The sequence below is a fragment of the Triturus cristatus genome, chromosome 12, assembly GCF_964204655.1.
Source record: "Triturus cristatus chromosome 12, aTriCri1.1, whole genome shotgun sequence".
NCBI lineage: Eukaryota > Metazoa > Chordata > Amphibia > Caudata > Salamandridae > Triturus > Triturus cristatus.
In genome coordinates, this window is record NC_140595.1 from 67,017,026 (window position 1) to 67,035,465 (window position 18,440).

An 18,440-nucleotide genomic window follows, 5' to 3' on the forward strand; every position below is an offset into this window, starting at 1 on the left:
TATCTTTAAACCCTGTAATGTGATAGGACCATGTGATAATCCTTATTTTAGTTGGTTAAACCCTGTTCTTCCTGTTTATGAATAAAGATCTATTTATTTTTATAGGTAAGTCCTCCGAGTAGACCATCCTTTTATTTCAAACCTATTCCACCTCCTTGAGTAAGCCTTACTGCTTGCCTAAACTCCCTTTAGGAGAGTCAGACGTTCTAAGGACTTACTTTGTCATTCAAGTTGAATCACAGTAGTATCCAAGTTGAATCACAGTAGTTTCCAAGATCTGCGATGCTAGTGGTAAACGAGGATACTGCCCAATGACCACTGACTGTCTTAGTGGGTTGGAAACTAGGCGAAGGATATGGTCACCCTCTTGGCAACACTATAAACATCACCCCCCTCCCCCCATTAGTGTTTCCCACCAGGTGGACTTAAAGGAATGTTTCTGTGGCCACCTAGCCATCCCAAAAAAATTGCTGCCAAAGTGGGATTTCTTCATCCCGCTTCTTGTGTGCACATCACATCTGTGTGCGCTTTTGCAGGATAAACTATAGGGGGTATTGGAGGCCTTGCTCTTCGAGCTGCTCTCTTTTATTATTCTTTCCATAATAACAAGAAGTAGAGGTTTTGGGTTGTGGGGTGTTTTTTTTTTTTTTTTTTTTTAAGCCTTGCAAAGTAGAGTTATAAGGCGTTCTCAACTCCTGAAATACGAAATACCACAAGACGGAAAATTGGCCCCAAATGTCTCCCAATCTTTGGCCGTGCTAAGGACACCACAATGATCCTTGTTATCTGATAATTATAAGTTGATATCATGGGCATTGGCTTTTAAACCCACTCCACCGTGTTTAGAGTGCTGAAGCTCAATTATTTGGGGGAGCACCCCACTTGTAAAATAGTGAGCATTGAATATTGATGTACTATGAAAGGTCTTGTATTTCTGGTAGCTCTAGCATTGTGATTAGAGTGGTTTGTCAGCTATTAATGTAACACCACACTAAACACCCAGTTAGCCTGAAGTTAACCCACACACCTCCATGTGTTGTTCAAAATGCCCTTGCCGTATTTTCTCCCCAACCAAAAGGCTGCATAATCAGCTTTTGGGATGCGTGATATGTAACCCCTCCTAGGTGAGTTCAGTAATGAAGGGTGCTTGGGTTGGTAATGCCAGGCCTTGTGCGTGGCTTGAATCAGAATGGATCAAACTTTTGCTCTGCGGACAGACGGGTTGTAACTAATCACCTGGAAACATCGTGCCTTTTGCAAATGTCACAATAGGGAAGGGGCACCTAGCACTGGCTATGGTTGGCGATTTCAAGTTTCTGTAAACAAGGAACTATATATATGTTGGTCTGTTCTGATTCTGGAGCGAGTGTTTGGCAAGATTCCACTGGAACTTAATGCTTCTGCTAGTAGGTTTATTTAGAGTCCTGTCCCAAACCGAGGTGTCTCATCCCCTGCGTTTAGTTCCAGGGAAAAAAATGAGGGATAATTTACGGTAACCCCATTACTTCATGCTATTTCTGCGTTTATTTGATTGTTGTCCAGTAGCTGGAAGAAATGTTCCTTTGAATTTTTGTGCTGAGGAATTTTGATAACTTTAGTGATATATGTTAATGGTGGAAATACGCACTGATAAACATTAGCGATTTGGCCACCTGCATACGTCTTGGTAGTAATTTCTAGGGGATTAAGAATGTTGAGGCTGATAAATCAGTACTGTAACCTTTACATCTCCTTCAGGCACTGTACATGTGGTTATGGTGAGGGGCATGTTCCATCAGTAGTCCTTGTTTATGGTGCCCTTTAAGAGGTACAGATAAAAGTGAGTGAAAGTTTGTCTTTACAGTAACTTGATGCCCACAGTGTTCGCTCAAGTGATTGTAAGCTGTATCTTCTTCCCCCTTAGAATGTGTTGGTGTACCATGTGGCTTTAAATTGACTTCTTCGCTTCTGCCATTAACTGGAAGCCCCCCCCCCCCTTAGTGTTCACCACCCTTACTTTACCACCTGAGTGGCAACGCCCTCGGGTCTCTGATGGCATCACCGATGCAGTACAAGGTGCCAATATCTGTTCTAGTAGAGTCTGAAGGTTAGTTCTCCTCTGCGCCCGGTGTGTGCTGCTTTCGACCCAGCAATCTGTGCTACCCCTCTCTTCACCTAAACATTCTTGCAGTATCTGGCCGTTCGTTTAAATGACTGCCAACTCCTCAAAGAAATAGACAATACAAGGATTATCAAACTACAGTTGATAAAATGTCAAGTCGGCAATATAACCTTAGTTTTTAATGGGATATTTAACTTTAAGCATTATTAAGTAGGTTTTGAAGCAAATCTTTTTGTGCCTCCTAACTTGGGTGGTAATGCTACATAATCAATAAAACATTGGATAAGCCAATAGCAGTGGCAATGTAAGCATGCAGTGTTTTGCGGACATATGTACTATGTATTAAATTTAACGTGAAAATGCTGCAGACAAATTGTGGTAAAAATGAATAAACAAGCAGTGATTGGCCTAAGAGCCCTGGCACTGACGTGGACTACTTTTTAGGCAGCTGTGCACAAGCAAAAATGCAGTCAGTGAAGAGGGACATAGACTGACCCATTGCCGCGTACTGTATGCTGTGGTGCGCAGAAGCAAAATGTGAATGACATTAGTACAGACTGGTGGATGAAGAGCTCTGACCCTGTGTGTTTGTAAATGTATAGATGGTTCGTTTTACTGAAAACACAAGGCTGAACGAGACTGCTAAAGCTGTCTCTATGCTAGACCTAAAACATTTTGACATGCTGTCTGGGAACTCTAAGCCCCAACTCGAAACAAACAGCCAGTGCTGAGTGAGTAGAAGAGCGGGTGTGAATGGAGATGCTGGTTACTTGTGACGAATACCAGATGGTGCGCATGTGTACTAGAGTCTCTGCCAATGACGACTCATGCATAGCTGGATTTTATGTAGCAGCTGCGAATTTGTTCAACGGAGACCTGCCAGTGATGTAACGCTGTACTAAAGGCACCTGCCCGTGAAGCGACGCTGTACTAGGGAGAATTGCCTATCCAGCGAGGCTGTACTAGGAAGACGTGCCAGTGAAGCTGAGGCTGCAAGGATACCGTATTAAGATAGATTTTTTTGGGAGGTTGCAAGGTACGGGGGTGCAGCGTTCTGAAGCGAGCCCCACCGGTCTCACAATGGTAGCGCTCTGCATGTTGTGTGTTTAGAACAGATCCATCGGGGTCCCTTAAAGACTGGTAACTACAAAGACTCTGCAGGAGCATTCCTTACATACTTGAACTTTTCACTTTAATTCCCATCTCCATTCCATACTAATAGAGGGAGAAACCGTTGTGCATGAAAAAGCTAAGCAGTATGAAGAAACTTTAGCGAATTAGCTAATTGGAAGGACGATATAGTATGGGACGGAAGGATCCGACAAGCAATGTGCTTCTGGCCGGTCATGTTGGTTCTGTTGTAATGTGAATAATGGAAAGTGCTGAGGTTCAGATGGGTGCCGCTTTGTGAGTGCAAAGGCTTATTTCTAAGCTCCTGTTAGTTTACACTAGTTTCAGGCTGCATGGAGGTGGAGCAGCGGATGTCTCTGAAGAACAGAGTAGGGCTGGGCGACTAATTCCACTCCACCGGCAGAGTTCTCAGTTTTGCTCCCTCCTCGTCGAGCACAGAATTCCAAAACCTCCGTGAAGTGGAGTTTTTCCTCTTGTGCGGCATGCCAATGTTAAGTTGGAGAGCGCGAGTGAGGAAAATCATACGATAGACCCTCCCGGCGAGATTTCTCAACACGGGCTGTCGCGGCAGGTCGCTACCACTCGTTTTGAGAAACCTGCCTTTCTCATTGAGGAAGCTGCAGCTCAGTAGAACATCTTTATATGAGCGGCAGAAAGAAGCAGCACCCTCTTGCACTGCACATGGTGCGTTCATGCTGATTTTACCGTGTGGGACAAACTCCCTGTGCAAAAAATCAGTTTGAGCAGCGCGACTTACCGCACCCCGCTGCTTGCGGAACTCCGCGGAGCGTGGCTGAGATTTTTTAGCACTTTGGAGAGTTCCATATAGCAGAACTCCACCCAGGCCTAAAATTGAGTCACCTCTGGGTGCTCCCTGACCGAAATGATCGGTCAGTTGTCGATGTAGTGGTCTTTGTCGTGCATGGTCCCAGCTTGTGTATTTCGTGGAGAGCAGGTCTGAACCCTCCGGCAGCTCTTCCAGTCTTAAACTGCAGGAATGTTGTTTCACGTGGACTAGGCAAATGTAGTGGAGCATTTGATGGGTTACGATATTTCTGCGACAATTTGGAGACTTTCATTTAATGCATTTATGGAGAAAACGGTGTGCAAACCTGGTGGTTTAATATTTTCACAGCAAGTCAAGAGTTAGCTTTCCTAAAACATGTTTTTAATTTTACATTCTCAGCAAGGTTTTTCCGTGAAGACTTTTTCTTGCGCGTTAATGGAGGTTTCTTTAATGTCAAACCATGTGGGAAATATTTCTTGCAATGGTTTGTGCAAACCTCTCTTTAGGTGGGAAGCAGCGACGAAAGCCCAGGGGACCTAAAGGGATTGGAGTGTTGATGGTGAGATTTTGCACTGATGTATATGTGGGGACCCTGTGTCCCATAGCTTCTTTGCAGGTATCATTTAAATGGTGTGTTATGTGCTTCTCGAAGTGTGAAGATTATAGGTTTTTTTTGGGGGGGGGGGGGATAATAAATGTAGACAGTGTTACTCTTCAAGATGCCCTTTGTGAATTGTCATAACTCAAGGGTGAAAATATACAACATTGGGAGAAGATTTTTTTGCAGTTCTCCGTGTTTTGAGAACACACCTGTTTTGGAGGGATTCCTCAAGAGGGATGTGGGAAATCTCACAACAAGGCTCTTCTCCAAAGGCATCCCCTTGTGAGACCGTCGGCATTGTAGCAGGTGGTGTTTACAGGCTGCTGCAGGTCCAAGTGGGATTCTTGGGTTGAGAGTTAAAAATAGGATATAATCTACGTCGGGCTGGCCTGCCTCCTGTTACCATTGAGGAGAGGCTGGCTGTCACTTCAAAGCAGCGAGATTTGTGGGCGGAAGCCTGCACCGAAGCTCCCATTTGTCCACATGGTATTTGTTTTCTCCTACAATATGTGTTGCCTGTCGGTGGCAGATTGTTGGTGTCTGTTGCATTGCATTGCCTGCTGTGACAGACGGGACTTTCTGGTGGTGGTGGGGTAGTTTTGTGTGTGTGATGCGTGTATTTCTAATTTTGATTGACACAGATATCGCAACGCCATTTTTTGCGCCTGCTCTGCCATAGCTACAAATGTGTATTTTGACCTAATGCAGCCAGTGGTGGTGGTGGTGGTTATGAAGATGCTTGTATAGTGCACACTAGGTTTCTGCTAGCAGTGCCTGTTTGCAGCCCATCAGTGGGGTTGGGATGATGCATGGGAGAACATGATTCCTGGTTAGTTAGTTATATTTTTCTTGAGGATCACCTGGATGCTGGTATATTGCAGAACCTCAGGAACAGATGTGTTTTGGTATTAATGTTTTGTTGTGTAATGTTATGATGTTTCTTGTACACGCCTCAGTTGAACGCATCGTCCATCCAGATTCCTTTCCCACAAAAGTCTCTTCATCCTTTTTCACCACCCCAACCCCTCACTCCTTTCCCTCCCTCGTTATTTGAGTCGGGAGCTTCCCACTCTCCTGTGTTTATTTAATACAAATGAGATTTCTCTCTCTTAAGTACAGATGGAGCATGGACGGATGGGTGGTGAAAGGATTTGTGGGTGGATGCCCATTGTGAAAAAAAAATGCCTTTTTGTGCACGCTGTCCATTTTTCAGTGTCTTTAACAGCATAACTGTTTAATTTGGGAGATTGGAAGAATACAAACGCCTAATGCTTTTTATTTCATCGTTTGGGGTTTTGTTATTTTCAAAATTAAATCTCGTAACACATAGAAGCTCCAAGAAATGTTCTTCGAGGAACATGGCTTGGTGTTTTAATTCTCACAACTGTTAAGTGGCATCTGTTGACCTATGGCCCTGAACTGTGCGCCTTTATCCACCAAGCAACGTATAATTTGATTTGGGATTTGTATAGCGCACGATTGCCCAAGGGCGTCTAGGGCGTATAAGAGAAAACAGCTCGTGGTTAGTAATAGTAGGTTTGAAAACGTGTTACGGCTATTGCCTCTTTTGATTGAATGGTTCACTGGTTAGCCGATATTTGTGTAAAAAAAAAAAAACTGGTTCTCCTATTAACTTGATGCCAATGCTTTTCTATCAAAGATTTCTTTTTCTTAGTAGCCCTTTCATACTTTCGATGTCTTGGATTTGTATATATGTTTACCTTCTGCCTGTTAACAATATCCCATGCTTGGCTGCTGCCGCTTTGTTTGTTTGTAAAGGCTGTAGTAGTGACCTGCCCCACTGGCATTAATGGGGATAAATGTGGTGGTTGTCACCGAGAATAGTTTGCAGGCTATTATTCAGTAATGTTTTGCTTGCTGTTAATCAGCTTAAACTTGTTGTCGCCTGCCCCCTCCCTCGTTGTCGCCTGCCCCCTCCCTTGTTGTCCCCTGCCCCCTCCCGTCCCCTCCTTGTGCGGTGTCGCTTGGCCCTTCCCCGATGCGCGGCGTCGCTTGGCCTTCCCCCCCCCCCCCCCTTTTCTTTGTGCGGCGTCACGTGGCCCTTCCCTCCTTCCTGCTTGGTGCAGCGTTGCTTGGGCCCCCGCTTTGCCTCACTTGGGCCCCCGCTTTGCCTCGCTTGGGCCCCCGCTTTGCCTCGCTTGGGCCCCCGCTTTGCCTCGCTTGGGCCCCCGCTTTGCCTCGCTTGGGCCCCCGCTTTGCCTCGCTTGGGCCCCCTCTTTGCCTCGCTTGGGCCCCCCGTTGGTGCCGCTTAGCCCCCCCCCCCCTTGGTGCCGCTTGGCTCCCCCCTTGGTGCCGCTTGCTGCCTCGCTTGGGGCCCCCCCCCCCTTCGGACGCCGCCTCGCTTGGGGGGCCCCCCCTTCGGACGCCGCCTCGCTTGGGGGCCCCCCCTTCGGACGCCGCCTCGCTTGGGGGCCCCCCCCTTCGGACGCCGCCTCGCTTGGGGGGCCCCCCCCTTCGGACGCCGCCTCGCTTGGGGGGCCCACCCCTTCGGACGCCGCCTCGCTTGGGGGCCCCACCCCTTCGGACGCCGCCTCGCTTGGGGGCCCCACCCCTTCGGACGCCGCCTCGCTTGGGGGCCCCACCCCTTCGGACGCCGCCTCGCTTGGGGGCCCCACCCCTTCGGACGCCGCCTCGCTTGGGGGCCCCACCCCTTCGGACGCCGCCTCGCTTGGGGGCCCCACCCCTTCGGACGCCGCCTCGCTTGGGGGGGCCCCCCCCCTTCGGACGCCGCCTCGCTTGGGGGGGCCCCCCCCCTTCGGACGCCGCCTCGCTTGGGGGGGCCCCACCCCTTCGGACGCCGCCTCGCTTGGGGGCCCCACCCCTTCGGACGCCGCCTCGCTTGGGGGCCCCACCCCTTCGGACGCCGCCTCGCTTGGGGGCCCCCCCCTTCGGACGCCGCCTCGCTTGGGGGCCCCCCCCTTCGGACGCCGCCTCGCTTGGGGGGGGCCCCCCCTTCGGACGCCGCCTCGCTTGGGGGCCCCCCCCTCTTCGGACGCCGCCTCGCTTGGGGGCCCCCCCCTCTTCGGACGCCGCCTCGCTTGGGAGCCCCCCCTCTTCGGACGCCGCCTCGCTTGGGGGCCCCCCCCTCTTCGGACGCCGCCTCGCTTGGGGGCCCCCCCCTCTTCGGACGCCGCCTCGCTTGGGGGCCCCCCCTCTTCGGACGCCGCCTCGCTTGGGGGCCCCCCCTCTTCGGACGCCGCCTCGCTTGGGGGCCCCCCCCTCTTCGGACGCCGCCTCGCTTGGGGGCCCCCCCCTCTTCGGACGCCGCCTCGCTTGGGGCCCCCCCCTCTTCGGACGCCGCCTCGCTTGGGGGCCCCCCCCTCTTCGGACGCCGCCTCGCTTGGGGCACCCCCCCTCTTCGGACGCCGCCTCGCTTGGGGCACCCCCCCCCCTCTTCGGACGCCGCCTCGCTTGGGGCCGCCCCCCCTCTTCGGACGCCGCCTCGCTTGGGGCCGCCCCCCCTCTTCGGACGCCGCCTCGCTTGGGGCCGCCCCCCCCTCTTCGGACGCCGCCTCGCTTGGGGCCGCCCCCCCTCTTCGGACGCCGCCTCGCTTGGGGCCGCCCCCCCTCTTCGGACGCCGCCTCGCTTGGGGCCGCCCCCCCTCTTCGGACGCCGCCTCGCTTGGGGCCGCCCCCCTCTTCGGACGCCGCCTCGCTTGGGGCCGCCCCCCCTCTTCGGACGCCGCCTCGCTTGGGGCTCCCCCTCCTCGGACACCCCCTCGCTTGGGGCCCCCATCCTCGGACACCCCCTCGCTTGGGGCCCCCCCTCGTATGCCGTATGCCGTTTCCGCCTCTCCCCCCCCCCCCCCCCCCCCCTTCGCTTTTGTGTACATTTAGCTTTTTTACTGGATTGGGATCAGTGCCCACAGTCTTGGAATGGTACATTTAGAAAACAAAGTGAAGTCTGTAATGCTGTACAATTCATGGCAAATGTCTGTGTATGCGACATCTCGCTAGCCCTCCATAGCTTCATGACCATATGCTCTCATGCATCATAATAATGTGTGTACAGTACTAATCAGTATGATTACGTTTTAAGTTTTCTGTTTTGCTGAAGGTGTACAAAAACATTAAGAAAGCCTATAGCTCAGCATTGGCAGCCAAAAGGCAAGATCTGTTGACTTTGTCAATGCTTTTTAGGTCTCGCCTGAGCCAGCGCTTTAGCGCTGCTCTCGCGAGAGCTTTTGTAAAAGGGGGATCTGGAAGTGCAAACCAGTGCTTTCAGGCCGCCAACTACAGTGCATGTGCGCCGGGCGCGCGCACCATTTGGCAGCCTGCGTGATCATTTCGCGGCCGCTTTGATGTTCTTCAGTGAGCCGTGCGGCCACTGAGAACATCAAAGCGGCCGCAAAATGATTACTTTCACTTTGCGTGCGTTCTTTCGTCGTTCTGCCGTGTCTGCCTGGTGAGCACATGTTTATTATGCTCACGAGCCCGGCGAAGGCTCGTTAATTACTTGGCCATTTTAGGATCAACTCTGCAAAACATAGGCACCGAGTCTGTTTTCACTTGCTGTATTTTTCGTAAATCTGTACTGGCAGTTTGACACGTACGCGCGTCACTAATTGCTTCTAACACGCCTCCATATATTGAACGAGTCAATTCCCGGATCCCACTTCCATGGCGTGAGACGTTTGCCACTGACAGCGGTAAGATTGATCACTTGGATGCTATAACCCTTAGCTTGCCTGGCAATCTGTTGAGCCTTTGATGTGGCTCTCCTTGCAGGATATCTTAACCCTTAATAGGCGCGTAATTCTGCTGACTGTTCGATCTAGCCTCTAACCAACAGTCAGAGCTGGCGCGCAGAGGAGCAACTTGTGCTTAATTAAACAGCTGCACATAGCCCCCATGCTTCCCTTTAAATATAACAAGGCATAATACATTGTTTTAAGCCTGTAAGAATCACTAGATCTCTCGTAACTTCCCTGAGTCTTTGTTTTTGAGGACGTCTCCAACCAACAGCAAGATGTGACGCATATGAGCAGCTCGTGCTCATACGAACAGCTGTAACCAGCCCCCTTGTTCATTTGTAGCGTTTACACTACGTATATATATTCTTTCAGGCCCATAAAGATTAACTGCGAATATTTCACTTTGGCTGATGCCCTAAACATAGGTCTAGCTCTATTTCCAAACCATAGGCGCCAACACGCACGCTGCAGCCTAGGACACACGTTTTTTCACCCTAATAACCCTTATGCAAGCACGAGTATGTGCTTCCAAAAAGGGCAGACTGCACGCGCACCACTCCTGGGCTCACCTTCTGCTCCCCCCCTCTCTCTCTCTCATGCGCGCTCCCAGGATCCCCCACACCACCCTTTATCTTGTTCTATTTGGAACCTTAAGACGTGCCATAAAATGCATTTTTATTTTTAAAGCACTGGCCTATGGCGGATACTCACTTAATAGCACCAGTGGTTGCAGTGGGGTTTATATTACGGTTGCCTTACTTTCCTAGTTGCTCAGGTACCTCGTATATGATGATGACTTTAAGACCCGTTACTTTCAATAGACAGCATAGGCAACTCTCTCTTGCACTGAGAAGCTGCCCTTTGACCTCCCATCGCCTTCCGGTGATGGCAGGAGCATTAAATCGCAGATATGGGGTTACTTTCACTTTGTCTGTAGAGTGCCCTGTCTTGGGCAAGGCAAAAGCCTTGCAACTGGCTCCTTCCAGCTTGCATCACTGTACGCATTGGGTCCCTCCTACTCCGGAAGAAGCCCTCTTCAGGGGCCAGCAGATGCCATAACCAGTTTAAACAACGACAGGAGGGGGTGCTCCTACTACAGCACACAAATAAAGTCCTAAGGGCGTCATTACAAAGTGTTCCCTGTAAACGCCGATGTAACTAAGTCTGCACCCCCACTCCGTGAAGCGGGACCTTGAGAGTCGGCGTAGAAGTGATACATGATCAGGGTAATCTATAAGCCTCAAACCATGGTTATTCCTCATTTTGAACCAATATTTTCAGAGGACTACTGCCATGAGCAGCTGGAGTCTCTTGGTGAAAGACCATTAACCCCGTCTTCCTGCAGGACTCATAATAGCGATGGGGTCAATAATTACCCTTATCTTCCCAAAATAATTAAAACCAGATTCGAAATCGAACCGTGAGAGGAGATGCGTTTGACCTCCTACACCAAGACTATGACAATATTTGTCTGTCCCCTGCACATTTGGGCAGTATGGCAAAACGTAAGCTAAGGTTTAATCTGTCACTATACTTTCAAATAAAACATTCGAATAAGAACGTCCTTCCACTGGGCCAAAATCAATATTTCTCCCCCGAACATGGCTCAGTCTGCTCCGATACTTTGGTTTTGCTTTGTTTTTAACAAACTGCTCCTACACCCAGTCATGCCCACGCTCGTCCGGATGCCGGCGCACTCCTCCTCAGATATCCCCAACGAGCATTTATAACCTTTCTATCGCGTTAGCTTCGGTTGATTTAACCTGAAAGCAAGCCCTAGAATTCTATTCCCTTGCTCTCAATTCCCATCTTTATCAACTTGAACTCTGAAGGACCAGAGATAATGAACAAAGAGGGGGTGTCGCCCCGTGCACAGCCCCTCAAGTGAAAACAGAAAATCTCCCAGGAAAATTGATCCACACGCAAGATTGCTACCAAGCGTTGCTTTTTATTTTTTATTAATGTAAGTGAGTGAAAAGGAACACTGGACACGGTTTAACCTGGGAGCACATGACTCGCAGTGGTCCAAGCTTCCCACTAAAGGCACCAGTACCTGCAAAAACCCACCCAGGAAAAATAAGCATTGGCAGTGCCAATAGGTCTCACCTATGGGAGAGCTATAGGCTATGTACATTTACTTTATCAGTATTGTACACCTGATTAGCTGCTGTGCAGCATGGCTGAAAGTTAGAACAAGCATTGGCATAGCCAATAGGTCTCGCCTTTGGGACCTATAAGTGTTTAGCCATGCAACAGTTGCATAACTAAATACTTATAAGGTCCCAAAAGCGAGACCTATTGGCTATGCCTAGCGGCCGTGCGGCGCGAAAGTGATCACGATCGCACATCAAAGCGGCCGCGAAAGTGAAAGCAATCGCGGTAAAGTGCGGCGCCCGCGCACATGCACTGTAGCTCTAGGCTGGCCTGGTAGCACTTTTTGGAGCCCTCTCAATAAGTCTCGCCAGACCAGCGCATGCGCTGGGTCAGGCGCGACCTAAAAAACAAAAAGGCTATGACGTAGCCAGAGCTGACCGCAAGGGGCAGTGATTTGTTTGCTTAGGATGGGATTATTCTTTGCCTTCACAATTTTTTTTAATTGGCATATGCCCAAGCTGAAGTTTGTGTAGGCCCCACATGAAGACAGTGACAACAAGCATTGGCATAGTCAATTGGTCTCGCTTTTGGGACCTTATAAGTGATTAGGTATCCAGCACAATATCCTTGGTGCAACAAGTGTTGCATGGCTAAACACTTATAAGGTCCCAAAGGCGAGACCTGTTGGCTATGCCAATGCTTGTTGTGTTTGCTGTATTGGTGCGGTCATCCCGTACAATCTTCTGCTAGCTACTCTACCGGTTTGCCTTCCATGCAGTCATTTGCCTACCCACTTATTCATCCATCTAACACCTGGTGTCCCGTTTCATGTTTCTCTTTTCTATTAACGTCTTCAATAGTTGGATTACATAGTACCTCCATCTTGAGAACATAGAATTTCGGTTCTTACTATGGTGGGATAGTAATTCGTTTCTAAACCGCAACCTTGTGATTAGTTATTTTGCACTATTTCATGCACCATTAGCAATTAATGGGAGATGCTCTCCTTTTCATAAATGGAGTAAGGTTACTTCGAATTTGAAGCATAGTTTGCTGCAGCTGGAAGACTGTTATGTGCTTCGATTTTTAAGACCCCATTGCATTTCCAGCACTCATTCCCACCCCCTCTAGTTACTCACAATGGCAGTGTTCCAGGGAATGTCACTAGAAGGGCCTAAAACTTCAGATGACCCCTCCAAATCCAGAACCAAAACCCCTCCTAGCCTCCAGCCAGAAAAATATGCTAACACTAATCTATTTCCCCCAAAAGCTTTTTATTTTTTTTTATTTTATTTTTTTATAACTTTAAGTTACTATTTGTGAAATCAAATTATTAAGGATAATGGGAGGGAGTTGCTGCTCTGTGTGCATGAGAATGTTCCTCTATTGTAACCGGTCTCTGATTTAGGGACTCTTAGCCGGTGCCTGTGCTGTATTACCTAAGCTTGGTAATTTCTTTTACCAAGCAAAAGCCAAAAGTGAGCGTTTAATTGGTTGTTTTGCTCACGCAGCAAGCTCATGTTATATGGCTGACCTCTCCTGACCCAACTTTCCTTCTGTCTTACCTTGTCCCTCATTAACGAGTGTTACTGTTTTTTGCTCTCTTCTCCTAGTGCACGGTACAAGTGAAGCTGGAGCTGGGACACCGGGCCCAGCTACGAAAGAAGGTCACTACTGAGGGGTTCACCCATGATTGGATGGTGTTTGTCCGTGGCCCAGAGCAATGTGACATACAGCACTTTGTGGAGAAAGTAGTCTTCCGGCTGCACGAGAGTTTCCCGAAACCGAAGAGAGGTGAGTACTAAACATATTTTGTGGTGAAGCAGAGGACTAATTATGATTGGTTAATTGTTTGGCATTGTTGGGTTAACCACTTTAAAAACAATCCATTAGTGAGTTCAATGGGGGCGGGGGGGCATAACATCCTAAAGAACAGGGATGTCGAATTAAATAAAATATCTACTTGTCCATGGGGCAGGTTGCTTTGGAATGCACTTTTGAGTCTGTGCAAATCTACTAACTTGCGTGTTTTAAGGGTTTTCACCAACTCTTCCCTAATCTTTTCCCATACTGAGAGAGGTTAGAAATTCACTTCTGACATTGTCAGACATAAAACTTCTTCCAGGGTTAGGAAAAAAGTGGTTGGAGGGAAAGTGAACTTGCAAACACTCAGAATTTCGCATGAGGAAATCTACACATACATATTTGCTCTTGCTAAAATGCAGTTCACAAATATTTTCTAGGAGTAACATTTCTTGGCCTACTTCCATAAATTCTTGTGAATTCCCGAAAGCCATATATTCGCAATTAATGCAAGGTCATATACCATTGGTACACTTTTGAGACTTTTTTTTATAATTGGGGCCCTTATTAGTTCTGATGTTAACCATGACCTTTTGGGGGCGTGGCCTGGCTGCGAAGCGGAATGGCTGCCTGAAACCGCAGCTCCGCTGATCGAGCGAATTAATCGGGCGTTTATCATCTAAATCTGGTGCCTGGACTCGGACCTCCTGTCCCCCCTGAGACACACTGTGTGGGGGCTCTGCCTGGAGGAATTCCCGCTCCGGTGGTTGATGTGGCGGCTGTGCACGGCTTGTCGAGAGGCGGGCGGCTGGACGGCCTGGTGCGATCCCTGAAGCCGGGGACTGGCGTGAAGCTGTGCCCGAAGATATCCTGTGCTGCGTGGCGGCGAGCTGCCGGTCGGCCCGGACCTGAGATCCTGACCTGCCCCAGGCGCTACCCCCGTGGGTGGGGCAGTGTTCCGGAGGCGGAGGGCCCTGCGCCGAGGTTCGTTGCTGGCCGGAGGAGCTGAGAAGCGGAGGGAGACTTTTCTGCACCCCCGCGATCCGAGGGCCCGGCGATTATCTGGACACCCAAGAGAGCGGGCCTGCGCCAGCGCCTGGAGAGCGTGGCAGGGCCGAGAGGGCTGAGGCTGCTGTGCCGCCATTCAGGTAGGAGGGGGCGCCCGTGATCCCCCTTTGAACATTGGACTCTCACTCGGGTCTCGTGGCGTGGATCGGAGGGCGGCCATTATCGTTGGATCCGAGGCGCTGAGGCTGAGTGCACAAAAGAGCCCCACTTAGGCGGGCGGAGTATATAGGCTGGCTGGTGCGGCTGTTGCTGCGTAGTGCCGGGGACGCTAGGCTGCAGAGATCCGGCCCCTTGATGACCAGTGGGCCCGCCCGGTGAGGAGAGACACACTAGGTGCTGGCGCTTGGGAGGTGCGGCGCGCGCCACCGGACCTGGCGGAGAAACGGACTGGGGCCGAAGCACTGCTGTGACCGAACTGAGATACCACGTAGCCCCGTACTGAGAGATACCAGCATGGAGGGCGCGTAGGCGGTGGCTGGAGGTTGGGATATTGCGCTGCAGTTGTCCCGAGTGGGCAGATTGCTGCACGGCGATCGCACCCCCGCGCTGAAGAAGGTGTCCCCCCGGTCTGCTGGCGGTGGCTGCTCGCTCGACCGACTACCGCGCGGGCCTGGTAAAAAGTTGCTGGGGACGAGAGAGGTGTCTGTGACGCGGCGGCTCCGATCGACCGATTGCGCTGGTCGGCGGCCATGGGCAAGCCGGACACCCGACAGCCGAAGATCACGTTCGACAAATCCAAACAGAAAGCGCCGGACCACGAACCTCGAGATGCCGAAGCTGAAAAGGTCGACCGTAGTGGCTCTCAAGATGCGGACATTAAATCAATGTTCAAGGAGTTAAAAGCGAGTCTGCAGGGCATTTACACTAAAATGGACGCGCTGGTGGAACGTATGGACGGCATCACAACGCGAATGGACAAGCAGGAAGGCAGGGTAGAAGCGCTAGAAACACGCGTTGCCGACACGGAAGAGATCCAGACTGACCTCGTTAACAAACTGAGGGGCATGGATAGAATATTGGCGCTCATACAGCAAAAGAACGAGGATTTGGAGGCACGCTCGAGGCGCAACAACGTCCGCATCACGGGGGTGGCGGAAACAACGGATATTGCCAACATGGAACAATATGTCGAGCAGATGATGATGAAAGACTTGTTTGGATCTGGCCTCTCGTCGATGTTCCTTGTTGAGCGGGCACATAGAACACTGGGACCGAAGCCTAAACCGGGAGCCCCATCCCGACCCATTATTGCACGCGTTTTGAACTACAGGGACCGAGACACAATACTGCGTATGGCAAGAGACCTGAAGGACGGGCAATATAAAGGCAACATCATCGCCATTTACCCGGATTACACTATGCAAGTACAGGCCGCTCGCAGGGAATTCATGCCGGCGAAAAAAATCTTCCAGCAAACGGGCACGAAATATTCGCTCATTTACCCTGCGAAGCTCAGGGTACAGGGCCCGGGGAAACCATCCTTTTTCGTGGACGCTAAAGCGGCCCTGCAGTATGCGAAGCAGCTGGCCAGGGACCAAAAGAACCAAACACTTGCAGAGGGTCCGACTTTGCAGGACAGGCTAAGCGACGTGGAGTGAAGGACGAACTCAGGTCTCTGACATACTGCTGCGCCCTTGCTGTCCTGGCTGGCTCGGTTCCTGTTGCCTGCTGGGTACATCGGAGGCCGCCTTGCCATGCTGGAGGAGCTGTGTATTTGTCTGTGGACTTGGGGGAGGGGGTCCTCGAGCCGGCACGCAGGGCCAGAGCTCGATCGCCCTGTCACGAGTACAGGGTTAGTAGGTAGCCACTCTGCGCGCCTCAGGGGATGTTTCCCACTCACTGGTTGCTAACACTGACTTTAGTTACGGTTTCAAGGGTAGGGGGGGTGACCTGGGGGTATTTAGCACAACCTGATTGGGGGGTTGGAGCGGGTGGGGACGCTGCTATTGTGAGTTTGGGGGATGTTTTTGCTGTTAGTTTGTTTTGTAGCGTAGGGACTGAGGAAACGAACAGATGGGATGGACGCACTACTGTAATGTATTCACTGCCGTGTGGTCCGCTGCCTTGCTTGCTGAGCTGTGTACACTCCTATGGTGGGTGGCCGGGCGGGTTGATCGGTTCTGAAACGCACTCTGGTTGGGTGTATGCGTGTGGAGCGCTGAATGGAAATGGGCTGCTGTTAGAACATTGTTTTTTTGCGCCTCCATAGCCGTGCAGAACATAAAGTGCCTTACTTGGAATGTGCGTGGTATGAATGACGGCCGTAAGGCCAGGTTGGTGCAAGCCTACTCATTACGGAAGGACATTGACATCTGCCTCCTGCAGGAGACCCACTTGACCTCCAATGCTGTGCAGCGGCTCAGGCGTAATAGATGGGGAGTGATAGCCCACGCTTCGTATTCACAGTACTCCAGAGGTGTGGCGATACTTATTAGGAAAGGTCTTCATTGGACCACGCACGAGGAACTCAGGGACACTGAGGGCAGATACATACTACTGGTGGGGTCGCTATGCGGCGTGCGAATGGTGCTGGTGAATGTGTACGGGCCGAATGATGATAACCCAGACTTCTATTGGAATTTGTGGCATAAGGTGCAGACTCGTGGCCCGGCGCCCTTACTGTGGGGGGGGGGGGGACTTCAATGTTGTTTTATCGGACTCTATGGATAGACAGGGCGTAGCCAGGGAGCATCATCCTAGAGCGTCGGAGGCGCTGGGTTGTATTGTACGAGATGAGTTGGTGGACTCCTGGAGGCTACTGCACCCTGGGGACCGCGTGGGGACATGCATAACCATGCATAGAGCTGCCTGGTCCAGGCTGGACTTCTGGCTGCTATCTAGAGATTTACACACCTCAGTACTAGAGGTGGAGCATCTGCCGCGTTCACTGTCCGACCATGCCCCGGTATGCCTGACCATGTCCACCCCCGGGCCATATGTTCAACCGTTCAGCTGGCGGTTTCCCTCCCGGGCGCTGCGAGACCAGGTATTTCAACAGGAACTCCGCGAAAAGCTGGAGGACTACTTCGAGATTAATGAGGGCACGGTAAAATCACCGGGCACGCTGTGGGAGGCATGTAAGGTAGTGACGAGAGGGTACTGCATGTCGCTAAAAACAGGTGTCCTGCGATCCATCAGAAACACATTGCGCATGTTAGAAACTGAGCTTGCGCAACTTGAGGCTGCATTGCTTACTGCGCCGTCGGATAGTGTCCGTGCTGCGTTTCGTTCGAAGCTTACTAGGTATCAGGAGGAGGCGGACAGAGAAGTCGCTTACTTGTCTAAAGACTGTCAGGCCAGACGGTATGGTGAAGGTGATCGTTCCGGCCGCACGCTAGCGAACTTGCTGCGAGCGCCGCGGGGATCAGATCATATCCTGGCACTGCAGAGGGCAGAATTGTGAGGGAGCCGCCAGATATACTAGCCGCTATGACGGCCTACTATAAGGAATTATACACCTCGAGGGTATCTTCGGAAGATGAGGTGCTCTCCGACTACCTTGATACCATAGCTTTGGCATGGTTCAATGATAGTGCCAGACAGTATATGGATTTACCGTTTGGGCCGGACGACATACGGGCTATTATAGCCAGTTTGCCGCCTTGCAAGGCACCGGGCCCTGACAGGCTGACGGCGGCCTTCTATAAAGAGTATGCAGACATCCTGGTTCCGAAACTACACAAGACATATGAGGAGGCGATGGAAACAGGCATCCTCCCCCAGTCAATGCGTGAAGCGTTGATTATCACGCTACTAAAACCTGGAAAAGACCCTATAAACCCGGACTCCTATCGTCCACTTTCCCTAATCAACCTTGATGCCAAAATTTACGCGAAATTGCTCTCAGATCGCTTAAAATTCATGATGCCGCAGATAGCGCTCACTGATCAGTCGGGTTTCGTAATGGGGAGGTCCACCTCACATAACCTACGGGTGTTGTTTGGGCTCCTGCACTATCTAGACCCCAAGGTGCAGGCCGCGGCGGCGTTACTGGATGCAACCAAGGCTTTCGACTCTCTTGAGTGGAAGTTCTTGCGGACGCTGTTTACCCGAATGGGGTTCAGTCTGCCATTTTCCAGGCGCATTGGCATACTTTACAATGACCCGACGGCCAGGGTGCGTGTGAATGGTCAGACTTCT

General features: G+C 51.0%; 1 protein-coding gene across 2 annotated transcripts in view; it reads left to right on the top strand.

The window, feature by feature from the left end:
• Positions 1 to 18,440, top strand: part of MLLT1 (MLLT1 super elongation complex subunit) — a 146,658-nt gene that overhangs the window by 21,936 nt on the left and 106,282 nt on the right. For both annotated transcript variants that reach the window (XM_085638357.1, XM_085638356.1), the window contains exon 2: positions 13,043 to 13,223. In XM_085638357.1, coding sequence (XP_085494483.1) covers positions 13,043 to 13,223 — 181 coding nt within the window. The remainder of the gene's footprint in view (positions 1 to 13,042; positions 13,224 to 18,440) is intronic.